The sequence below is a fragment of the Notamacropus eugenii genome, chromosome 7, assembly GCF_028372415.1.
Source record: "Notamacropus eugenii isolate mMacEug1 chromosome 7, mMacEug1.pri_v2, whole genome shotgun sequence".
Classification (NCBI taxonomy): domain Eukaryota; kingdom Metazoa; phylum Chordata; class Mammalia; order Diprotodontia; family Macropodidae; genus Notamacropus; species Notamacropus eugenii.
Genome location: NC_092878.1, coordinates 142,460,709 through 142,485,210, shown reverse-complemented (window position 1 = coordinate 142,485,210; position 24,502 = coordinate 142,460,709). Strand labels below are relative to the sequence as shown.

The 24,502-nt window shown below is 37.0% G+C and overlaps 1 protein-coding gene across 12 annotated transcripts in view; it reads left to right on the top strand.

The window, feature by feature from the left end:
- AFF1 (ALF transcription elongation factor 1) overlaps positions 1–24,502 on the top strand; it is a 168,134-nt gene that overhangs the window by 59,243 nt on the left and 84,389 nt on the right. The window contains exon 1 of one of the 12 annotated variants that reach the window (XM_072622548.1): positions 23,896–24,076. The exons of the other annotated variants lie outside the window; for them this stretch is intronic. Within the exon in view, the coding sequence (XP_072478649.1) occupies positions 23,991–24,076 (86 nt within the window). The 5' untranslated portion in view covers positions 23,896–23,990. Of the gene's footprint in view, positions 1–23,895; positions 24,077–24,502 lie in introns of those variants that run through there. 12 annotated transcript variants of the gene reach the window in all.

The following is a 24,502-nucleotide window of genomic DNA, read 5'->3' as shown; positions in this document are numbered from 1 at the left end:
GTAGGATTCAAACTTAGGTCTTCCTGACTTGAATCCAGCAATATCTACTGCATTACTCTGAGAATCTTTCAAAGGCTGGTGTGATAGAACTTCATGTCATAGAAAGACCATTTGTCTTCTTATCATAGAAGATATTCTACTTTCGGGAGAGATTATTTTAAAAGTACTCAGTAGACTAGCGATAAATCATGCTTGACAGTGTTCTGAATAAAGATTTAATGTCTATTTCAAATTAAGTTAGGAAATATTATTTCCTTTTTTAAAGTGGGAGGTTTAGGAGAACTTTGTGCACAGCAACGACCACAGTGTGCGAGAGTTTTTTCTGGTAGACTTGGAATTTTGTAATAACGCAAGAACTTCTTATAAAAAAAAAAAATCCCACAGGTGGTTCTCAAGGCAAAAGAGAAAGAAATATGGAAGTCGAAGTCATTCACAAAATGTAGCAGATCATGTTTGTGTATATGTATGTGTTTGTGTATCATGTTTTGATTTGTTATATGATTTCTTTCATTTATTTTAGTCTGACTACATAGCATGACTATAGTGAAAATATACTCAATAGGAAAGTATATGTAGAACCTATACAGAATTGTATGCAGTCGTGGGGAGGGAGGGGGGGAGTGGGGGGTAGATGTGGGGGGGATAAAATCTCAATTGTATGGCAGTGATTGTTAAACATTAAAAAATAATAAAAAAAAATAAAGTGGGAGGTTTAATCCATATTTATTATTCTACAACTTTCTATAAAGTGTAGCTTTTTAGTTTTTTTAATAACTTTTGGTAAAGTGTAACTTTTTAGCTTGATTTAAATCTACCCATATCATTATCAAGGCACAAAAATCAGATAAAAGCAGTGTTGACTGGCCTGCTAGTAACCACCATCTATCAGTTGAGTTTTTCTGTGCTTCTTAAAATAGTGGGATTCTACAAAAATGTCCTGCCATCTCTTAAATGTTCATTATTATTTTAAATTTTTGATTTTTTTTACATTACACATTTCTACAGAGTGTACTGTCTTTTGTAACAGAGAAAAGGTTATGCAGAATAAACCTATGTTGTGACCTTTGACATTTCTATGCAACATTTCTCCACCAGTAGTCTCCCACATCTCCAAGGGCGAAGGTTGGTCCTTTCCTCATTGCTTCTCAGGGGCCAGCCTTTGTCACTGAAAATGACACAGTTGTCAGTTTCTTCTTCACAATCCTGTCCCTGCTTTTCCATTGTTTTGTTACTGGGTATGGGATTTTCTTAGCATCATTTGGCATCAGTCTTTGACTGAAACTCTGTATGCTTTTTATCAGTTACATCGTTTAGTGAAGTAACATTCCATCAGTGTCTACCCCCACCATTTTTTCAGCCATTTCTCAATGAATAGGGACCCACTTTGTGGATTGCTGGGTTGTTGCTGCTCTGTGTGAGACATTGTATTGGGTGCCCCACCTCCTACCTCTCCCCCTCCAAATAAATCTCAAAGATACCTTGCCTGCAGTGACCTTACATTCTGTTGAAGAAAGCAGTATGTCTGTGAAAAGTAAATAGGAAATGTAAGCTAAATAAATAGAAGGAAGAAAATATGGGCTCCTTTTGTGGAGGAGTCAACCCTAGAGCTGGAACACTTAGCAAGGAAGGACTCTGTTTCAGGCATGGGTAGGTCAGCCTTCTCAGAAGCTTTATGAGAGGAAATGAGGTATATTAGATTAAAAAGTGGCCAGCTTGGTTGGAACATAATTGTACATACATTGTATATGTAAGCTTAATGACTATCTTTTAAGTCATGAAATAGTAAAGGATTCTTGTGGCCTTAAACTGGTAAAGCATTAATGGTGTAATTGTTTTCATTGGAGTAAAAGGTCCATTCTTCCTCAGAAGTTTTTAACACCTAACAAGGTGTCAGATACTGTCAGTGTCTTCTAGTTGATATATAATATTTTATTCTGAAATATTGCAAATGATGTCAGAAAGCTACAGATTCTACTTCTTTTCTTTGACCATTCATGTTTCCTCATTTTAATACACCCCATTTCAATGTCCTCTTTTAATTGGTCTGTACCTCATTGTTACTTCTCCATTTTGTACTCTATGATGGTTGGAATTTGCTTTGAGCAGAGGCAATTGGTGAATTCTCCCTATGATTTATGTGGTTTGTGTTATCCAAGTAGATATTTCAGTCCTTGTTTCTTCCACAAAAGGAAGAGTTGGTAAGGACTTGAAATAGGAGTTTATTTCATGCTAGACGTAATAGCAGGTTATTAGGGCTGGGCAATGACCCAACAAAAACTGTGTTTTAGGAATATCATTTTGGAATTGGAAAAGGGAGGCAGGGAGGAAATTGAATAGGTCCTGAAAATGGTGAAGGCCTGGCCTACTAGAGTGGTGGTCTTGTGAATGTAGAGAAGAGGATGATGCTGAGGAGAGCTAGGGGACATCGAGCTAATAATTTTTGGCAGCTGGTTGCACGTAGATAATTCTTAGGAAGTTAAACCTAAATCCACCAGTGGAAAATTTCTTCTTGATTTGTTTTTTGGCCATATCACATAGTAAATGAGTATACTATGTCTAGGGCTACAGGAACTCATTTTAAACCTTTTTTTTGTACTTAATACCCCTTTAGCTTCAGGCAGACTACTTCCACTCTCTTATGACAGGAGAGGGTGTGCTAAATGAGGGAGAGGCTAGGTGGCACAATGGATAGAGCACTGGACTTAGAATCAGGAAGATTCATTTTTCTGAGTTCAAATCCAGCCTCAGATATGCATTTTCTGGGTGACCCTTTTTGCCTCAATTTTCTCATCTGCAAAGTGAGCTGGAGAAGAAATGGCAAACTACTCTAGTCTCTTTGCCAAGAAAAGCCCAAATGGGATCAGAAAAAGTTGGTCATGACGGAAATGACTGAACAACATGCTAGATGACCTCTTTTTCCAGCTGGAGAGCCTGTGATTCTGAAGTAAGTAGAAAGTTGAGGGGCAGCAGGATATCTTTTGCCTGTAACTTTCAAAAAGTCTTTAGCTGGGGAAGCCGGGGAAGGACATTATTTATAATCCTATAAACAAGACAGTTCAGTAGCTCTCGTTCTTGCTTTGCTGGGATAAACAGGTTACTGGGCCACCCAAACTGTTGAGGCAGTCAGTTTTATAATAATAGAAAATTCTGTGTGAGTGTGTGATAGCTCTGTTATCATCCTCTGAAGAAAAAGGAAAGCCAGTTGTTTGCTTTTTCAGAAATCCCTAAATTCAGTTAGAAACACTTTGAGGAATTTATAGATCTACATCAGTCTTAAGATTTAGCATCATCATTAATCTGAACTTTGATGAGTCCAGTTGCTTTGGGGGAGAGTTACCTTAGAAAATATTCCTTCTAAGTGTCTGGCTGCAGTTGCTAAGAAGCTCTAGGTGTACTTTTTAAATGTAATTAATTGCCTTTTCATGTGGCTCACAGGATGTGTTGCATGCATGTGTGTGTGTGTGTGTATGTGTGTGTTTTCTGGGACTACTTTAGAATTTGGGGTTTTAGGGAGTTATTTAGAGCAGTGGTGTTAAACTCAAAAAGAAACATATACTTGTTGGACTGTCTATTAATTCAGAAAACCACAAGTGAACATTATCTATGTTGTATTGTATTTTAATTTATTTTATGAAACATTTCCCAATTCTGTTTGAATGTTCAGGTTATTACTTGGGAACTTTGCAGGGCCTACATGTTTGACACCTGATTTGGAGAGAAGACTTGAGAGGGCCTCTGAAAACTGAGTTGTGTCTGAGCAGTTATAGATTTTGATTATAATTCACAAATCTAGTGAAGGTCACCCAGCAGTTTTTATTATAAGTGGTTGGTTAGCAAGTATAGTTATACTTTGCTTCATGCAGTTGGTATTTTCCTCAAATGTTGCGAATAAAAGTTTTTAAAAATATGCTACAGTAGTTTGCCATTTTAAGGAATACTTTTGTTACAATAAATGACCGCTCATTTAAGTGTAAAACTGATTTTTAGTAGCCCAGGTTGACTTGAAGTAGATACAGCTGAAACTTTGTGTAGTCCTTAATTTCCAACTAGCAAATTTATTAATAAAGAGCAAACTGGCACAGAAAGGGAAACAATGACTTATTGTTATGTTTTAAGGGAACATTCGTTATAATATATTGTTGAGGGTAAGACAGGAATTAGTGTGGGAACTGAAATATATCAAGGTCTGTAACTATGACTATGTAAATATCCATGTAAGAATTGTTAGAAGTTTTCTTTTCCTCTAATGTCTCCTACTCTGTGTAACTGACTAGAATGTTACCATGAAGCTGTCTCTCTTTCATAGTAATTCATTTCAATAACAAACAAGATACATAATATCAATGTGGAATATTTTCAAAGGAAGAACAGGAAGCTTTTCTTTTACAATTGCAATCTTACTGAATTGGTTTCTTACCAAATATGAGTAAGCACTTAACCCTTCATTTTTGTTGTGATTTATCACGAATTTATTATTTGAAAGAAGTGGCCAAGGGGCACAGCAGATTAGATCAAGAAGCTGGCTGTTTTGACAGTGCTATTAATGAAGAAACATTTTAGGATTCTAGTCTATTTCTACTTTTATAAAATTATCCTGTCATCTGAGTGCATATATAAACAAGCAGAAACTAGAGTAACAAGGTATGGAATTTTGCCTACGCAAAGATTATTTCTGGAGAGAGAGAGAAGGGTGTGTGTGTGTGTGTGTTTGTGTGTATATGTATATATACATGTATGTATATATGTAAAATAGATATATTTTTATATAACATGTCAGGCTTCAACATTACATGGAATTTTCAAATTACCTTCTTATAAGTTTGGGGGAATAGGAAGTAAGAAGTCTCAGTCCTTGGAAACACAAATGAATCTTTTTCATGTCATTTAAAAAAAATTTTGAGTGAGAAAAGGTTGGCTTGAAGGAACATAATATTTTTTTCTCTTTGTAAGAGAAATTATTTGGATCTTCTATTTCCTCTGCTATTGTTTTTGTTTTTGATCTGTATCCAGACACCACCTCTCTTGTTATTTTCCCATCTAAGATGCTTGTCACCATATGTGTGTCCTTGTTGCCTTCTGCTCTGGAAGCAAGACAGAATAACGCCCAGCCTTTTTTCTTGGTTGAAGCAGTGGCTGTTTTGTTGGCCTGATTTTAGAAACTGTGCTCTGTTTTATTCCTAAGTAAAAAGGTCAGTCCACAGTGTAGAGGTAGATCCTTTCTTTGGGAGAAGTAAACTTGATACTGTTTTTTTTTTTTTTTTAAAGTGTTTTGATTTTACATTATGATTTCCAGGTATGTTTATCCCTTCTCCCTTCCCAGATAGTCATCCTTAGAAAAAAGAAAAATTCAGAAAAACTAACTACATCTTGTAGATAACATCTTGATGTCTTAGGTCCTCCTTAAGTGGGAAGCACTTTGCCAAGTGCTGGAGATACAAATAAATAAAGACAGTGTCTACCCTCAAGAAGCTTATATTCTCTTGGGCAAAGACAAAAGGGAGCTGAGAGGATTGGGGGAGTGTGCGAAGATACCCCCTGGGATTTTTGGTATCTGGAAGCCAAGAACAGGAGGGGAATGAAGTCCAGCCTGGATTCCTCCACAAAATAGCGGAGTAGGAGAAATTCACTTAAGATGGGAGAAGAGACTGAGCCTTCCTGAGGGGCCCCCAGATGCTGTGGTTCCAGGGATGAGGCAGAGGGTTATCAGATGTACACTGTAGGACAATCCCTTTGGCCTCTCCAGACTATCATAAGCAGCTGAATGGATGAGGCCCGTAATTTGTCCATTCGGCCCCTTATGATAACTTGGACAATGAGCATGTTTGATCTATGTATTTGCCTTTTCTTAGGTAGAGAGTTAGGTTAAACTTTGTGATGTGGTTGTGAATCTCAGTTAGACATTAGGCAGTTCAATAGTCCAGGACTTACTGCAATTCTTACAGTCTCAAATGGAGACAGGCCACGAGTAAGTAAATATGCGTAAGTAGGGTAGGTACAGAGGGTTGCTACAGACAAGTGACTGAACAGAGTAGCTCATTGCTATGGAGTTCAAGAGGCTGGAGCAGGATTGTAGGGTTGGAAGGAAGAATGTTATGATAGTTTTAACTTGTGTTAATATTCATTGTGATCTTAGTTATAGACTATTTTAGGTGGTTGTAAATCATTTTGAGGAAACTGAGGCAGACGGGTAGGTGCCTTGCTCAGGTCACATGACTAAGTGTCTTCCAGACTCCAGGGCCAGCTCTGTATCCTGCACAATCTAGCTGCCTCTACCGAGTCAGCATCATACTTGATATCCAGCATTGGCAAATACAAATGGAGAAGGAATTCAAGGAGGGGGTTTGATGTTATTATATATTAAGATAATTCTAGGTGGCACAATTTGCTAGTCTTTTGGATTTCTGATGAGAGAGGTGGGTTTGATGATGGGGTGAACCCCATCACAATCATTTTATTCAGGAGTTTTTGAGTTACTAACCTTTAGAAACATTGCATTTGGTTTCTTGTGGAGCCTTATTGAAACAACAGCATTAATTTGATTTTCTGTTGCACTGAAAACAGATGTCTTTAGACTGTAAACTGCATCGTTTGTACCTCTTTAAGCATTTGTCATTTAAATTGTCCTAACACAGCAAGTATGTGTAATAAGGATGCAATGGTACTTAGCTTTTCTGGACACAGCCCTCTCTGTCTCCATCTAGAAACTGTCCTGGTACAGGTAATCAGGGTTGTCATCTCTAAGTTAATTCTTCAGTAACCCTATCCCTTAACTTCCTTTATATCCTATGAATCATGTGCTCTGAGTAGTCTATCATCTATGAAATGATGTGGCAGACAGACACCTAGGTCAGTTTTGACTAAGTGTTGTCTACACAAATTATGATGTGCACTGGACTTTTAACATATCTTTATGGCAGTCTACAGAAAGCATCCTGCATCGCCTGCCACATGAAGGCAAATTGTTACTGACTTTTTTCAGCCACAGGTACCACATAGAACCACATTTGTTGTTGTTCAGTAGTTTCTGTCATGTCTGACTCCTTGTGACCCCATTTGGGGTTTTCTTAGCAGAGATACTGGAGTGGTTTGCGATTTCTTTCTTCAGCTCATTTTATAGATGAGGAAACTGAGGCAAACAGGGTTGAGTGACTTGCCCAGGGTCACACAGGTTTTTGAAGCCAGATTTCAACTCAGGAAGATGAGTCTTCCTGACCCCAGGCCTGGTACTCAATTCACGGTGCCATCTAGCTACCCAGAACCACATTACTTAAATCAGTAACCAAAACCTAAGACCCATCATGTGCTTTAATTTCATCATTCATTTCCAAAATATTGAAAGGAATTTCCTTATTGGGGTCAGTCTTGGTATCAAATAGTTTTCCATAGTCCACTATAACGTTCCACTTACTGCTTGCCTTTTTTTAAAAATTAGTATGGACTAATTTTCTTTCTAATGAATCCTTCCTGTCTTCCAAATCCTCTCTGTCTTCTGGCAATTTCCTTATCTCCTTTGAGTCTATATTCCAGGGCATTTACTCCTCACTTTGGGGTGGGTCAGGCTGTGGGATTTCACAAGACTTTTCCTACTAATGGAGTTGTCTGCCAAAAGGCAAAATTTCTTCTCAATATATACAACCCTTCCAATTACTGCTCCTTCTGAGCCTGTAATAACAAAATACAAATTCTCTGTATCTCTCCTTGGGCCAGTATGAGATTTTTAACTTTGTATGTACCTTTCAATCTGGGATTTCAGATTTTCCAAAATCATTTATCCAAATCTGCTGAATTTTTTCCCTCCTCTTTCCCTCCCTTCTCTCCTCCCCCCCTCCCTCTCTCTGCCCCCGCTTCTTACTCTCCCCTCTCCTCCCCCCTCATTTTTTTTTGTTTTCTCTTACTGTATCTGCCATTATGATCACTTGTGAACGAACATATGCAAGAAAGCCAACACAGAGTGGTCTCACCCTTATTGTGCTGAATTTTTAGTTTCAGCTGGGGGAGATTGTAGAGACTTAACAAATCCTTGTAACAAAATTAGATCCCAATCTAGAGCAGCCCTGGGGCCAGTTTCACCTTGCTTTTGTGGTTGCAGAGGTTTAAAATCACCTTAAACTTTCCCCAACAGTACTAAACCTTGCTTTTCTTTTGGTCTTTGCTGGAGACTTAGATACTTGACATAAATAAGGACTTTCTGTTGTCCCTATTTGGATAAAAAATCCTTAGTTACTTATTTCTGCTGCTTGGGAATCAAAATTAAGTTGCATTCTAAACTTTTTTCCCCTTTTAAGAGGACCTTTATATAATTTCCATTGCCTTTTAGTTGAATTTTGGGTGTACGTTGCGGCAGAGTAAACTCTTAATTTCTTTTTAACTCTTTTCTTTCTGACTGCTCCTTGCAAATCACAGGATTGCCCTTCTCTCTACATATTGCTTCAATATTCCACTTTCCTTTTCAGCACTGTTACTTTCTCAGTCATACACAGCTCTGTTTCAAATGATGTCCCAGACCATCTTCAGAGCTAGTTTTCTTTTACTCCATTGAATCTCATTTGCAAGTTCTCACATTTGTCTTATGCATCTCAAATTCATAAGAAAACTTTACTTTTTGTTGATCATAACTGAAACTTAAAGATTTACAGTTTCTCTTTTGTGACAAACAAAATTATCCTAATTTGCTTTCTTTTTTTAACATGTACAATTATGTAAAACGTTTCTATATTAGTCATTTTGCACAAAAAAAACTCAAAAGGGAAAAATTGAAAGTGAGAAAGTGAAAAATGGCATACTCCAGTATATATTCAATAAATACCAGTTCTTTCTCAGGACTGCTAGTCTCCTTCATTATTTTTCCTTTGGGATTTTCCTAGATCATTGTACAACTGAGAATAGCTAAGTCATTCACAGTTCTTTATCGAACAGTATGTTACTATATTACTGGTTCTGTTCACTTTGCATCAGTTCATGGAAGTCTTTCCCAGGTTTTTCTGAAATCATCCTGCTTGTCATTTCTTATATCACAACAGTATTCCATTACAATCATGTACCATAGCTTGTTTAGCCATTCCCCAATTGATGGGCATTCCTTTGATTTCCAGTTCTTAGCCACCACAAAAAGAGCTGCTATAAATATTTTTGTACAAATAGGTCCTTTTCTGCATGTTTTTGGGATATAGACCTAGCAGTACTTTTGCTGGATCAAAGGATAATGCACCATTTTATAGCTCTTTGGGCAAGTTCCAATCAATTTGGTTTCTTAAGAACTAGCAAATGCATGTCTGTTTTAATTCTTTTAGGTGGCTTTGCCTCTAATTTACCAAGGCAATTAAATTCCATTAAGTCATTCACAGAAAATGACAGTGGTCAGGTAAATCATTCTCCTGAAATGAAATTATACCTTTTCCCCAGATTATTTGCCTTTTTAATTTAAACAACCCCTTTTTTTTGGCCTCATTCGGTAGAGAAGAGTTAATAGCTCACCAGGCAGTTCTTAAGGCCTTGAAGTGTCCCCGTTGCCAAACAGCAGTCTTTTTTTTTTTTAATTCTCCAGAGAAGAGGGAGAGTGATAGAGAGATCTGGGTCCTATTTGCGTATGCACTATCTCTACTTTTAACTGTAGTAGGCAACTTCATTCCCTCCGATCTGGAATGATATTTCAGCAAGTGTAAAAACCTTTAAATTACACTCTAGTATGATTTAGAAATACATATTAATATAAACAGATCATTCCCCAGTCACAAATTTAGTCTCTCTTTAGTTCCCCAAACCATAAATTTCTGCAAATGGGAAAAGGATATTTATTACCTTGTATTTGTCTTTTTGCATTCCCAACTTGGCCAGAGTCAGGAGCACAGAGATTTTGAAGCCTTTGAAAGCTCTGAACCTTTTGACAGAAAAGTTCTGACTCTTTTCAACTTTTTTCCTTTGGTTGATCAGACAGCAGGAACAAGGTTAGCTGGGTTTATCAGGACACAGAATACAGACACTAGCTAACAGCATATACTCTATATTACATTTAAAACAAAACAAAACAAAAAAAAGAGCTACGAGCAAAACTGTCCTAAAGTCTCAGGGCAAAAGATATTGAACTTCTTATTTTTTCTGTTCTATTCCTGAAGGCTGCTTGGAGCATGGACTCCAAAGCCATCTGTTAATTTTTTTTTCTTATTGTGTCTTAACCTATTTTCCTAGGTAGTGAGATTCTGATTCCTATGAAACTGGGTCAGTTTTTTCTTTCCTTTCTTGGAAAGGAAAGTGTCTTGGAGGGGGATGTGTTTTTAAACTTTTGATTGCAGTGGCTGGGGCTTTATAAAAAGGCCTAAGTCCTCTGGCTGCAGGTTTAATGTCCTTATCTTGCTTACCCATGTTTCTACCAATGCAGTTGGTTATGAGTTCCCACCTTATCTCTAAGGTACCAGAAGAGATGGGTTTAATGGGATACTTTCTCTTTAAATTCTTCTCTTAATTTTTAACCATATTAACTTGAGCTCAGGTTCTCATCTGTTTCCATAGATAGAGGAAAAGGAAAAAAATTCCCTTTTGCTAAGACTGAGGTTGATAACATGATCGTTGGTCCGTACAGAGAACATAGGAGGTCAAGTGCAGAAGTTGTTCACCTTGCCCTGAATGGCAGAGGTGAGGCTGTTCAGAAACCTAAGCTGCCCCGGCTTAGTAGCTTATGAATCTAAGAAGGAATTTCCTGTTGCTCCCATTTGTGAGAAACCTATTTCCAGCCTTGGTCATCAGCTTATGTATTATTTAAAGAAAATGCTGGAAATCAGTTTATCATACTTTATCCTCATTTTTCTTTGCTGTCCTCTGATTGGAGGACAGGAGTGAAGAGCTTCTCCCCAAACCTTCCTGATTTGACTCTACTTCCCTGGGCTGCTCCTTCATCCCTCCTTCACCCCCTTTTCATTTTCCTTTTGTGGGTTATTATCCCCCATTAGATTGTAAACTCCTTGAGGACAAAATCTGTCTTTCCTTTTCATCTCTGTAACACCTCCCTCCCCCATGCTTGGCCCATAATAAGTACTTAATAAATGTTTATTCACTGAATGGGGTGGCTTTAACAGTATCTCATCTCTCAGTCTTCCTCCAGGACCAGACGACTGTTGACTGGGGGAGCAGATAGGTGGTGCAGTGGATGGAGCATCATTGCAGGAGTCAGGAGGACCTGAGTTCAAATCTCACCTCAGACACTTGACACTCACTAGCTGTGTGACCTTGGGCAAGTCACTTAACCCCAATTGCCTCATCTTGGGTCATCTCCAGTCATCCTGATGAATATCTGGTCACTGGATTCAGATGGCTCTGGAGGAGAAGTGAGGCTGGTGACCTTGCACAGCCCTCCCTCACTCAAAACAAAGTCAAGTGCAAGTCATGTCATCATTTCTGTGATGGCACAGTCTTCTTTGACAACGAAGGATGAACACCCTTATTTGGTTGACTGGGGATTCAGTCATTTAGATTTTCAACTCTGAATGTTCCCAAGTTGATAAATTTGTTTACCATATAATTTGATTGTTAGTTTACTTCAAAATTACCAACAAGCTGTATAGTATTTTTTTCGTTGGTCATCTAATTTTCCAGAAGGTCCACATAGACTTAAAACAAAATGGAATCAGTTTTGCTAAGTTGACAGACTTACCCCTATTATCTTATTACGGTGCTAAACCTTATTTTTACTTCACTCAGACTCCAAGTAGCTGAGACTATTTTTTTGTCACTAGATAATCAGGAAGCCCTGTCAGAGGAACCCAAACCAACAAGGCCCCTGGGATAGCTCTGTCTTGCATCTACCCCTTGTTGTGGGGAGATGGGGGATGGGGAAAGAGAGAAGAAGAGAAGGAAGGAAGCTGAGGTAGACTGTGGGACGCTTTGTCTTTTAGGTTAAAGCCTTTCCATTTCACAACTCCCATGAGAGTTTTCTTGTAGTAGGGGATCCATGAATTTGAAACAAAAAGAGCCGCATCTGGTGTTTGAACCTTTGAACTTAACTCTAAATCATGATAGGTACTAAAGTAGACCCTGGCTGGGTGCTTAATCGTGACTATTTGAAAATGTTCTAGAACTATCTATCAGAAATCACTGCTCCACTTCTGGGATTTTGAAAATTTTTTTCAGGCCCCTATTAAATTAAAGGCGATTGATAATGCTACCATGAACTCCCCTTTATTTTTATTATGAACTTATCTTAAATATGAACATGTCTGTCTTTTAAAGTATGCATATTCTATATATGAAAGTGAATTTCAAATTAGGTGTAACATACTAACGTGGATTTCTCTTTCTAAAACAATCTGTATCATTTCTGATAAATTCTTGTGCACATGCAAATGTTCATTTTATTTTTCCTTTTCCTGCTTTTGCATATTTCCTTTTCATCTTCATATTAGTATTTTTTATTGCATTATAATGTCTCATTAACACTACTTAATCAATCTCCCAAGTCTTGGACTTTAGGGTGTTGCCTTTTTTTTAAATTTTGCAGTACAAATAATGCTGCTTTTGTAACGAACTTTGACTGATGGACATAACTATTCTTGCTGTTTGATACAGACTCAGTCTGGCTTTTCTCTGAGATTTTTGTAGTCTGAATTTTTCCTCAAGTCAACACTTGGTTGGTTATATCAGTTTAACTCTTGTGAAATTGAAATACCTAATGCTGAAAATAGCAATATTCCTACCTGGCTGGAGTCCTCATGGGGTCATCTTAGTCAAAGTCTAATTTCATTTTATCTGGAGGAGGATGAGCTTGTAAGGCAACTATATGGTTAAAGGATTTTTTTGTCTTGCTTTCAAGATCAGTTGAATGGTTTTATAAATTGGGGCATTCTGTAATTCTTTAAGTTTTAAATTAAAGAACTTCATGAGACAAGCACTTTTCTAGCCTCATTGTAACTGCATCTTAGAGGGTAAGCCTGTCCAGGAAAGTTACTGAGAGACAGCAATTTTGTAATATCTTTTTTTGGCGCTGGCCTATTTGTGTATTCTTTTTACACAAAATGGATTGTAAAATTTTGCTTCTTATATTTTTCTCTGACTTTTGTTAAAGGAAGTAATTTGGATCCTAAATATCCAAGGTTTTATTTATCTGAGAAGGGTTTACTAAACAAATTCCTTCCCTTAACATTTTAGAGGGGAAAAAAAAGGCTTTCCTGTTTTCACAAACATCCATTGAATATTTACTTTGCCTTCAGCTACAGTGATAATTCTGTTTAAATCTTACTTCGATAAAATAGTTGACAGTTTAATTTAATAATTATTCTTAGGAAGAAACAAACTTTGTAGTTTTAAAGTTTGTTGAGTTTCATTATAAGATAAATGTGTAAAATGTTTTCTGGTCACTTTTCTCATTGGAGAAAAGTTTTGATTTATGCTAAGTATATCAGTATAATGTATCAAAATAAAATGAATACATCAGTGTAACAGAAGTTAAAACTGAGGGTCTGGGAAGAGATCTAAAAAAGTTCATAGTATGTACTTTAGCCTCTATTTAGTCTCCTTCTAGAATGAAAACAAGTCATTTTTGTAACATTTGTCCCACTCTTGAGAGCATAATATGAATTGAAGTTTTCTTTTTTTCCAGATCAGAGTAGCATAGAGCTCCTAAAATGGAAAGGAGAACTGATTGCTTATCCAAAATAAATAATGCTGTTGAAAGTCGATTTTACGTGTTGATGCATTGTCACATCTAATCCTTACATAACATGGAAAGTATATTTAAGAAGTGAATTAAAGCCATGTTCTTGAGTGAGAAACCATTGCTCATAGATGTAGAGGGCTGTGTAAATATCAAATTGATCAACTAGTTAATAAATGGGCTGTGAGCTGGAGAGAGGGTGGGCATCGCTAGTTGCCAGGGAACATTAAAAGGCATTTATCAATACAGCGTGGCTAATCTACTTCAGCTGTAGGGCCTGGAATTCAATCTGTATTGGATTCCAGAGCAATGACTTTTCCCTGTGTTTGCATGTACGTTTTCTAAGTGAAGAGAGAGGGAGAAATCTTCCTCTACCCTCCACCTCCTGGTCCAGAGTGTTTAATTTTCTTATAAATAGGAAAATTCAAGAGCATAAAGGCAGAAACTCTTCTTTATTTGCTTTTGTACAAATGAGCACTTTCTGAAATGAAATTAATTGACAAATTCCTCATTCAAGTTGCCAAACTTAGTAAATCTCAGACATCTTGAGTCTTTTGGGGCGTCCATAAATCCTTCTCGAATGGATCCAAGAAAGAAAAGCCTGCATGTGCTCCAGTTAATTTGTTTAGATAGTTATTCACTTTTTGTATTGGGATTATAGTAGAGAGAAGTTTCTCTAAAGCAACATTTAAGCTTTAATACATTCAGTGCTTATGTTCAGCATTTGCCCCCTTTGAAGAGAGACATCCCAGTTACAATAACTGATTGGAAAGTTGGTGAAGTCATGACTGTATCATTGTTCTTATTCATATCACAGTTGGATTCCTGGACACGTGACTAATTGGGTTCAGACCTGGAACCTTTAGTCACGTGGAGACTGCAGCACATGGGCATGTTATCTGTATGACTAAGAAGCAAATACCACTTTGTTGACGTGGTGCCTTCCCTCAAAGTAGGAAGTGCTGAAACTGTATAGACACAGAATCACAGCAGAGGTGAATATACCAGGAGATAACTGTATTGTTTTGTCTTTAAGTTCATACATGTTTATTTACGGCTTGACCTTGAGGGAGAATTGAGCATGAAGTGATTTGATATCATATTAGAAATGAGTTATGAATGCTGATGTTATTGTTGGTTCTGGGTTTCCTAAGACCACAGGATGAAATACATTTTTGAATAAAAATGGTTGTAAAAGTAGTTTCCATTACTTCAATGTTTAGAATTTTTTGCCTCTCTGTGTATATATTAGTATTTTTGCTTATTTTCTTAAAGTAGCTTATTGAGATATTCTTTTTTTATATTACCAAAATTTCACCAAGTATCTCTTCTCCTTGCCCTTCCAGAGAGTCATCCTATATAAAAACGATATGTTTAAAGGAAATAAAAAGGAGAGAAAAAAATAAGCAAAGCTGATCATTATATTAAAATTTTCCTAAGTATTCTTTCTCTTTCCCAGAGAGAGTCATCCTGTATAAGAATGATATTTTTAAAGGAAATTTAAAAAGAGAGAAAAAAACAAGCAAAGTTGATCATTAATTAAAAAAATATGAAAATGTATTTAGTTTATCACATATGTGGAAGTCTATACAGGAGTGAGGAGGTTGCCAGGTGACTCAGTAGAAAGTGCTAGTCCTGGAATCAGGGAGACCAGAGTTCAAATCCAGCTTCAGATACCAGCCAAGTCATTTAACTTCTGTTTTCCTTAATCCACTGGAGAAGGAAATGGCACCACTCTAGTACCTTTGCCAAGAAGGTCCTGTAGACAATAGTGGCATACTATGATCCACATGGTCATGAAGAGTTGAGCATGACTGAATGACAGCAACAACCTTGGTAGGAGTGAGGTGTCTCCTCATCTCTCCCCTTTGAGTCCCTACATGTCCATCTACAATATTTACTTTTGGTCGTTTTGTGGTAGTTCTTTCTATTTATGTTGTTGTAGTTACTGTGTAGGTTATTTTCTTGTCTCTTCTTACTTCACTCTGCATCAGTTCACTTATATCTGTCCATGCTTTTCTATGTCTTTTTAAAAAATTTTTCAATTAAAATTTTTTTTTTCAACATTCACTTCAATAAGATTTTGAGTTCCACATTTTTCCTCCTCCCTCCCCTCTTCCTTTCCCAAGATGGCATGCAATCTGATACAGGCTATACATGTACAATCATATTAAGCATATTTCCACATTAGTCATGTTGTGAAAGAAGAATCATAAAAAAAGGAAAAAAAACCTTGACAGATTTGTTGTTTCTTAAAGCATTGTAATATTCCCTTTCACTGATGTGCCAGAATTTATTTAGCCATTCCCCAGTGGATTGGAATATTCTTTTGTTACAATTCTTTACTATCACAAAACATGATGCTGTAAATAATGGGGTACATAGGGACTTGACTTCTTATTAGTGGCCTCATTGGAGGATAAGATCAGTAGTTAAATCACTAGGTTAAAGTGTGTGGATAGTTTAGTCACTGTTTGCATTTTTACCACAAGTGCTGGAGCCAGCTCAAAATGACTCAGGCAGATTGTCAAAGGCTTTAGAAGGCAGCACATGGACTTATGGGTTTTGTTGATTTTTTAGACTTAATAAAGTGTTGATAATGCAGATTTTACTTAAAAATATGCCTGGGGGGAAGATTGCATTTCCTAGGACAGCCTTACATAATTCCAAATTGCTTTCCAAAATGGCTACAGATTTGACTGCTATGTCGAGTATGCGCTAGCATGCCCATCTTCTCACAACTCCTCACAGCACTGGTAACTGACTAGTTCCTTTTTTTTGGCACCCTTGCCTTTTCGAAGTGTGAAATGAAACCTCAGGATTGTTTTGATCTGCATTTTCTTTTCAGATTAGTAATTTGGGGAATTCTTTCATGTGGTTGTTAATAGTTTGCGATTCTCCTTTTGATAAAGTTTGTTTCTATTGACTTCTGTTGGGAATTGGCTTTTGGTATTATTTATCAGTTTTTATAATTTATGAAATTTTATGAATTTCAGTTAATTGTTGGATACTAAACCTTTTTATACCAGGTGTATTATTAATTTAGTTTCATTTCAAAGCTTTTCAGTTTCATGTATTCAAAGTTATAGATTTTATCTTCTCCAATTGCTTCCGAATTTGCTTGGTTAAGAATCTATCTCCTACCCATTTCTGTGAGAGGTATGTGATTGGCTTCGCTTCTGATGTTTTTTATGATATGATCTTTAATATAACATCACATATCCACTTAGAATATGTTGTAGAATATGGTGTCATTTCCACCAGACTGTTTTCTGCTTTTCCCAATGGTTTTGATCAAATAGAGAATTTTTTTTATAGAGATTCATTCATTCTTTCTGATTTTCCCTTGTCTGATCTGTTCAATTCCTATGTTTTAACCTATACCATATGGTTTTGATGACTATTGTTTTTTAATATAGTTTGAGATCTGGAATACTATTCCCACTTTGTCGCTACCTTTTTTAAAAAATCATTTCCCTTAATAACTTCTATTCTTTTGAGTACATATTCTGTATCTGTATTGAATATATGTTCTATACCTTGACATCTTCAGTTTTTTCCAGATGAATTTTTAAAATTCTTTTGTTGAGTTCTGTAAAGTATCTTTTTGATCATTTGAGAAGTATAGCGTTGCAAATGCATGTTACCTTTGAATAGTATTGTCATTTTTATTATATCAGCACGATCCAGCCATGAACATTGAATACTCCTCCTCTATTTCAGTTGTTGTTTATCTCTTGAAAGAAATGTTTGTGATTTGGCTTATACAACTCTTTCGTGAGATTTGGTAGATTGATCCCCAGGTATTTTATGCATTTTGTAGTGATTTGGAATGGGATTTCCCTTTCATTATTGCCTCTTGGATTTTGTTATTATATAGAGTGGTAGTTAAATTTTGAGGCTCTATTTTTTAAAATCTATAACTTTACTGAAACTGGGTTTAAAAGTAGATGTAATACTGGACCTGGAGTTAGGAAGTCCTGAGTTCAAATTCAGCCTTAGATAGTTACTAGCTCTGTGACCTTGAGCAAGTCATTTAACTTCTGTTTGCCTCAGTTTTTTTCAACTGTAAAATGAAGTTAATAAAAGTACCTACCTCATAGCATTGTTGAGAGGATTGGCGAAAATATTTTTAGAATACTTAACACAGTGCTTTGCACACAGTGGGTACTTAATAATGCTTATTCCCTGACCTTCTCCCCTTCATTGAAAATCTTTACTGATTTCCTAGGGTTTTCTAAATAAAAACACAATGTGATCAGAAAATGGGGATACTTTTATCTTCTCTTTGTATATTTTTATATCTTTATTTTCTTTTGTCTTATTGTTAATACTTCTAGAACTCTTATCAAATGATAGTGGAGTGAGCATCCTTGCTTTAAATCTGTGTTTATTGATAAAGCTTCTAATATAACCCCAGAATATATGATATATCCCTATTATTGTCTCAGTTAGATGTTTTTATCGAATTTTTTTGTTTAAAAATATTTTATTTGTTTCATTTAGCAAAAATCTTCCTTCTCACCCTCCCATCTCTGACTCTCACTGCTAACTCCAACCAATTCTGACCCTGTCTATGCCCAATTATAAATAAAAGAAAAGCTAAAGCTATTATAAACAAGTGTAATCAAAACAATTTTCCACATTCCTTCTAGGAAAATATTTGTCTCTTTGTACGCTTGAGTCCTTCACCTCTCTTTCAGGAAGTGGGTCACACATTTCATCCTTACTCCCCTGGGATTATATTAGGTCATTGTGCTGATAAGAGTTCCAAATTCTCTCAGAGTTGTTTGCCTTTATCATGTTGTTGTCATTGTATAAAATATCCTTGTGGTTCTGTTCACTTCACCCTGCATCAGTCCATACAAGCCTTCTCAAACTTCTCTGAACCTTTTCCATCATTTCTTATATAGCACACAGTATAACATTATCTCTGTATCATAATTTGTTCATCCTTTCCCCAATTTATCGGCACCCTCTCACATTCCTATTCATTGTCACCTCAAAAAGAGCTTTAAGTATTTTTTACATCCTTAGAGTTTGTCTTGCCTAGGACTGATCTCTTCCTTAACTTACCTTCCTTCTAGTGGCTCCTTCCCCTCCCCTTTCTTATCTCCCTGTTGAATGATAGAGATTTCTATTCCCATCTCTGTGTGTGTATATGCTTCATTTTTTTGACCATTTCAGATAAAAGTGAGGTTCAGATATCAGCTGCTCCCCATGTCTTCCTTCTTGATGGCAGAGATTTCTACTTGAGCATTCTTGATTATGTGAGATAACTTCTCTTAACCTTCCCTGGCCATTCCCATTCTCCCCGATCCCCAGTAGCCCCAACTGCCTCCAAATCCCATTGTGGTCCTCTTCCCTTCTCTTTCCATTGCTCTCTTAAGATCAAGATAGAGTAGAACCATTCACATGCCTTGTTTAATTAGATTCCGTCTATGAGCCCTGGTGATGATAGGATTTAGAGGAGACACATCATCTCCCCCAAATTTGAATGTAAGCAGTTTGTCTTTATTGTTATTCATTCACTTTACTGTTTTATATTTTTCTTCACTCCTATGTTTGAGCTCTTGAATTTGAACGCTTTATTTCATTAAAGGGTCCATTTTCCCCTGCTGCATTGCAATCAGTTTTTCTAGGTAAATTATTCTTGGCTTTCTCTTCTTTTCTCTTCTAGAATATAGTACTCTAAGTTCTCTGCTCTTTTATAGTGGTACCTGCTAGGTCATATGTGATTCTGACTGTGGCTTCTCAGGGCTGAAAGTCTTTCAGGCTGCTTGTCATCTTTTTTTTCTTTGACTTAGAATAGCTGGATTTGGGGTGTTAGATTCCTAGGCGTTTTCATTTTGGAGTTTCCTTCAGGAGGTGACTGGAGGATTTTTTTTTTCTGTTTCCACTTTGCCCCCTGCTTTTGGGCATCATCTTTTAAGATATTTTTGAAATTGGATGTCTAGGCTCATTCAGATAGTCCAGTGATTCTTAAATGATTCTCCAGGTCAGATGTTTTTGCTGTGAGATACCTTACATTTTCTTGTAGGTTTTCAGTCTTTTTACTTCGTCTTCATATTTCCTTTTGTTTCGTGGAGTTGTTGACATCTATTGGATCCATTTTAATTTCCAGGGAGTTAGTTCCTTGGGCCAGGTTTTGTATCTTGTGCCAAGTTATGTATTACCTTTCCAATTCTTTCATAGTTCTTGTTCTTTTCCAAATTTTTTCCTTAAATGGTGCATTTCATTTATAAAAAACATTTTAACTCTTCCTTCATATCTTTTGGGTATTTTAGTTGAATTTTTGCTCCAGTTTGGTTTTTGGCTCCTCCCCCCACTCCCCCCAAGTATTTGTTTGTAGATGTTATGGTTTCATTCTTTTCTGATTTGCGTTGAATTTCCACAATATCATGATACCTTTTTGTGGTGGGATTCTTTTTGTTCATTCATTCTCTCAGCTTGCTTCCTGACTTCAGATTTCATGTTAGGGCTGGACCCTGCATGCTTCTGGAGATAAAAGTTTGGGCTCATCCTGTTGTTGCGTTCTTGGGAATATTGTGTATTATGATGTGGCAAGACGTCAGAAACAGCTCAGGCTGGGGACCTGCAAGCTTTCATTGCTTCTAGAGAGGTGTAATCCAGGGCAAAATATGATTGCTCTTCTCCAGGTCTGAGCTTTGCAAATTCCTGATCTGGCTTTGGGGCTGTTGGACTCAGCCACTATCCACCAGCTGGCCAGCTCTGCTGGTTCAGATGGACAGAAGTACAGGCTCCACTTTGGTCTGGGATTCTTGCCTGGTCATTCCTCTGCAGACTGACCTAGATGCTGTAACTGAGACCATGCTGTACTCTTAGGGTCTGAGCCACACAGCTTCTGCTTGCTTCTGAACTTCCTTTCTTTGCACTCTTCACAGAATCTCCCTCCCCCTGAGACCCTTCACTTCTCAGTTTACCCTGGATTGGTGTCTCAGGACTGGGTAATGAATGAAAAAACTACCAGTTAGCACTTTTCTCTGTTGCTGTGCCCCATATGGGTGTGCTGGTTCCTTGGTATGGGTTTGGAACCTCCTTCCATCTCTCCCTGGACACTGGAGTGCTTGCAAGGGATGCTTCTATCCTTGCCTTGTCACCATGTTAACAGACCTCTATCCCACTATGCCAAGCTGGGCTGGAGAAATGGCGTTGTGGGACTTTTTCTGGATGCCGCCATTGGGAATTGGTCTAGTGCATTTTCTAGATCTCTTTGGAGGGAAGTTTGGCTTTACTGTTTCTTCTTGCTCCACCAGCTTTGCCCCCTTCTATTTTTTATTGCATTAAAAGAAATTCCCTTTAGCCTATATTTTGTGGGTTGTTTTTTTTTAAGCAAAGATAAGTGTGGTACTATGGCTTTTTCTCAATCTGTTGCAGTTTTGGTTATTTTTATTTTTATTTTAATATGATTATGTTGCTTGTTTTCCTAATGTTTCCTAATGTTTTCCTTGCATTTCTGGTTCCTAGTGAATGATATTCATTCTGTTCATAGTGAATGATATCTTGTGTTACTATATAGTCTTTTTGATAAATTTTGAATCAGTATAAGCAATATGGGCTTGTTTATCCTTCCTTGAGTTAGCGGTTGGGACTGTTTTTCTCAGCAGTGGAGCCTGGTCTCAGTTTTTGACAATAATTTGTGTGGTATCAGTATGACTTCTATTAAAGTTTGAGAGAATTCTTCTGTGGATCCATTAGGACCAACCAAGATGGTTTTTTCTCCCTTGGTAGTTTCTTTATAGCTCTTTTATTTTCTTTTTTTTTATGAGATTAGTTTGCCCTATATCTTTTGTGTTTTCCGTTTTGTCAGCGTATAACTGTTCATGAAGGTTCAGATAATTCTTTTATTTCTTTGGATTTCTTGTGAAATGACTACAATAACAATAACATTTGAAAGAAAGACATTTTGGGCGTGGTTCCAAGATTTTTCCCAGAAATCAGGTGTATTTGTGGCCTGTTTTCTTTAAGCCCCTTCCATCATGGATAATTTTCATTTCTGACATCTTTGCTGACCTAAAGAGTAAAACCTTATTATTTTCATTTTCGTTCTTATGGCATAAGTAATTATGAAAGTTTCAGAGGTCCCTGGTAGGCTTGTGTGAACTAAGAGGGACGTCGGGAGAACCAGTAGAACAATAAAAGAAAATTAACTTTGAAACACAAGAACTCGAGTGCTGTAACCAGTATGGGAATTTGTTTTGCTTGATATCGCATATTTGTTACTGGTTTTCTTCTTTTAATGAGAAGGGAGTAGGTGAGGTGATGACAAAAAAGGAAAAGTAACTGAGTCGCTCCATTGCCTCCCTGTTGCCTCCAGGATCAAATACAAAATTCTTTGTCTGACGTTCACAGCCTTCCTGACCTCACTTCTTCCTCCTTACCTTAACCTTCCACCATCTTTTGCTTTCCTTCCAGACCATTACTTCTCTGTCCTGGCCTGGTGGTTCCCAGAACAAGACACTCAGTCTCTTGGCTCCAGAGCTCCAGCATTTTCTCTGAACCTTCCTGGCTTCCTTTAAGCTCCAACTAAAATCCAATCTTTTACTGGAAATCTTCCCCAACCCCTCTTTATTCCAATTCCTTCTCTTTGTTAATTATGACCTATTTATCCTCCATATAGCTTGCTTTGCGTATCTTTGTTTGCATCTTGTCTCCATTAGGGTGTAAACTCCTTGAGGTCAGGGGCTATCTTGCCTTTTTTAGGGTTGAGCACAGTACCTGGCACTTAATAAATGTTTATTGATTGGAAGAAAACAGAAGGAAGGCTGGAGGGAAACATAAGCAGGCAGTACAGCTTTGAAAAAGTATAAATAGTTGAATAAGTACGAAATAATTTGAAAAGTACAGAAGTTGAATTTCTTATATTTAAAGGAAAAAAGCTGTACTACGAGATTAATGGTTTCATTTCCAATTCTCTTTTTCAGTTTTACTGTGTATATGGAAATGCTCATTGATTTACTTATTTGATATCTTTACTACTTATTTATAATAAAAAATAAAAGTAAGCAATTAGATCTTATTTTCTAGGAATTTGGCTGAAAAAGGAAAGAGCACTAGCAGTTTTAAGAGGTCAACTAAGGAGTTTTTAAAGATCCAAGATGGAGAAAGATTGAGATGATTGGAGTTGGGGAAATCTGTTGGAGAAGGGGTGGGTGGATCATGTAAAAGGGCTGGCCTTGTGGGAAGGAGGAATACTTTTTCAACAGAAACTAGAGTAAAGGGAGATAATAGGGAGCGATGTGAAGACAGGGCAAAGATGGAATTAATGATATTAATGTATATGGTGATGTGTTCTACTGAGAGCATGGGGAAAGAGAATCATATGGGAGGTTTCAGGAAAGTTTGAAGGTTTGGTATAGTATAGCAAATTTAGGAAGAGAGAATCACTTTGAGAGGAGTACAAGGAATGTCTTACTGCAGTGAGAGCCCATTTGAGATTATATAACATGAATTCATGGTGGGTTTTTATAGTCCTTTAATTTGGAACTATTTAAGTAAATAGCCATTTCTTCTCCCCTCTTGGGGGGGAGGGGTGGTGCTCAAAAAACCTCCAAACCATCTAGAATTTTGTCCAACCAATATTTCATATAATTGAATTCTTTCTCTTTTTTTAAGCCTATTATGACTATATACATACTCAGATCTGTTATATTATCATTTAAGGAGCTTTTTCCAACAAATAAGATTGCAGCCAGTTTGGACCTGTCTTTCCTATGGGATTCTTGCTTTTAGTCTCCTAAAAGTGTTTCACAGGCAGACTGGCCAAGGTCCTAGAGCCCTAGCCAGGTACCATAGGAGCACTCTTGGCTGGTCCCGTGTCATCTCTAGCTCTTCCTGTGTGACTAGACCATCTTCTGCTTCTGACACGTGAATTCCCAGTGATGTCCTTTATTCCTGTTTTTTTTCAAGTTCCTCATAGATTATGCCTGGTGGCCTGTTTATAACCATTTTACATCTCTCTATTGCCCTCTGTGTGATTCTTTTATTTTTTTGGAGGTGATAGTATTCTGTGTCTTACTGACTTATTCTGGGAAAATGTTAGCATTGAGAAGGTGGAACTTTGTTTCCCAAAAGTCATTCAGCCATTCTCCTCTCATTGTGAATCTATCTGTATTGTCTAAGTTATACGTACTATTGGATAAGCTTTATAGGACGCCATACCTTCTAAATGCATATTGAAATCTGACCTATCGACATTTTTCATCCACTTAGTTTTTCCTATGTGGCTAGTCAGTCAAAACTCTTTTGAGTGATTAGAGATTTTCAGAGGTTCTGCAATGTCCTTGGACTTGATGCGATCAGCAAAATTATCCCTTCCACAAATGAGAGTATGGGAAGACCTCACCATACACAGGAAACCTCTGTTGATCTGGAATCAGTGCTTGATTGCCTCCATCATATTGATGAATGCCTTTGGTAAACATACTTCTCTCCATTTTATTCCTCTCCTGATGTTTATTATTTATTAAGCAGGTCATTTAACAAGGTTATTTCTATTGTTAAATCTTCTAAGGAAACCTGAATAATTTTGGTGAATGGAAGGGAGATAGGTTGATGTAAGGGAGTCTGAAAGCAATATTTTAATTCTACAGAATCTTTTTTTGTTAATTAATGAACAATAAATACAACAGGATCTATTATTCTCTACATCTTTTAGTTAAACTAAGATGGTAAGGCGTGGTTCGTGAGGTACAAAACTTTGAAAGCTTTCTTGTTCCTTTCTAATGCCCACATTGAGGATGTCCTCAAATCTTGTATTGTTGCTCAATCATTTCAGTCATGCCTGACTCTTCAGGACCTCATCTGCTGTTTTCTTGGCAAAGAAATTGGAGTGGCTTTATC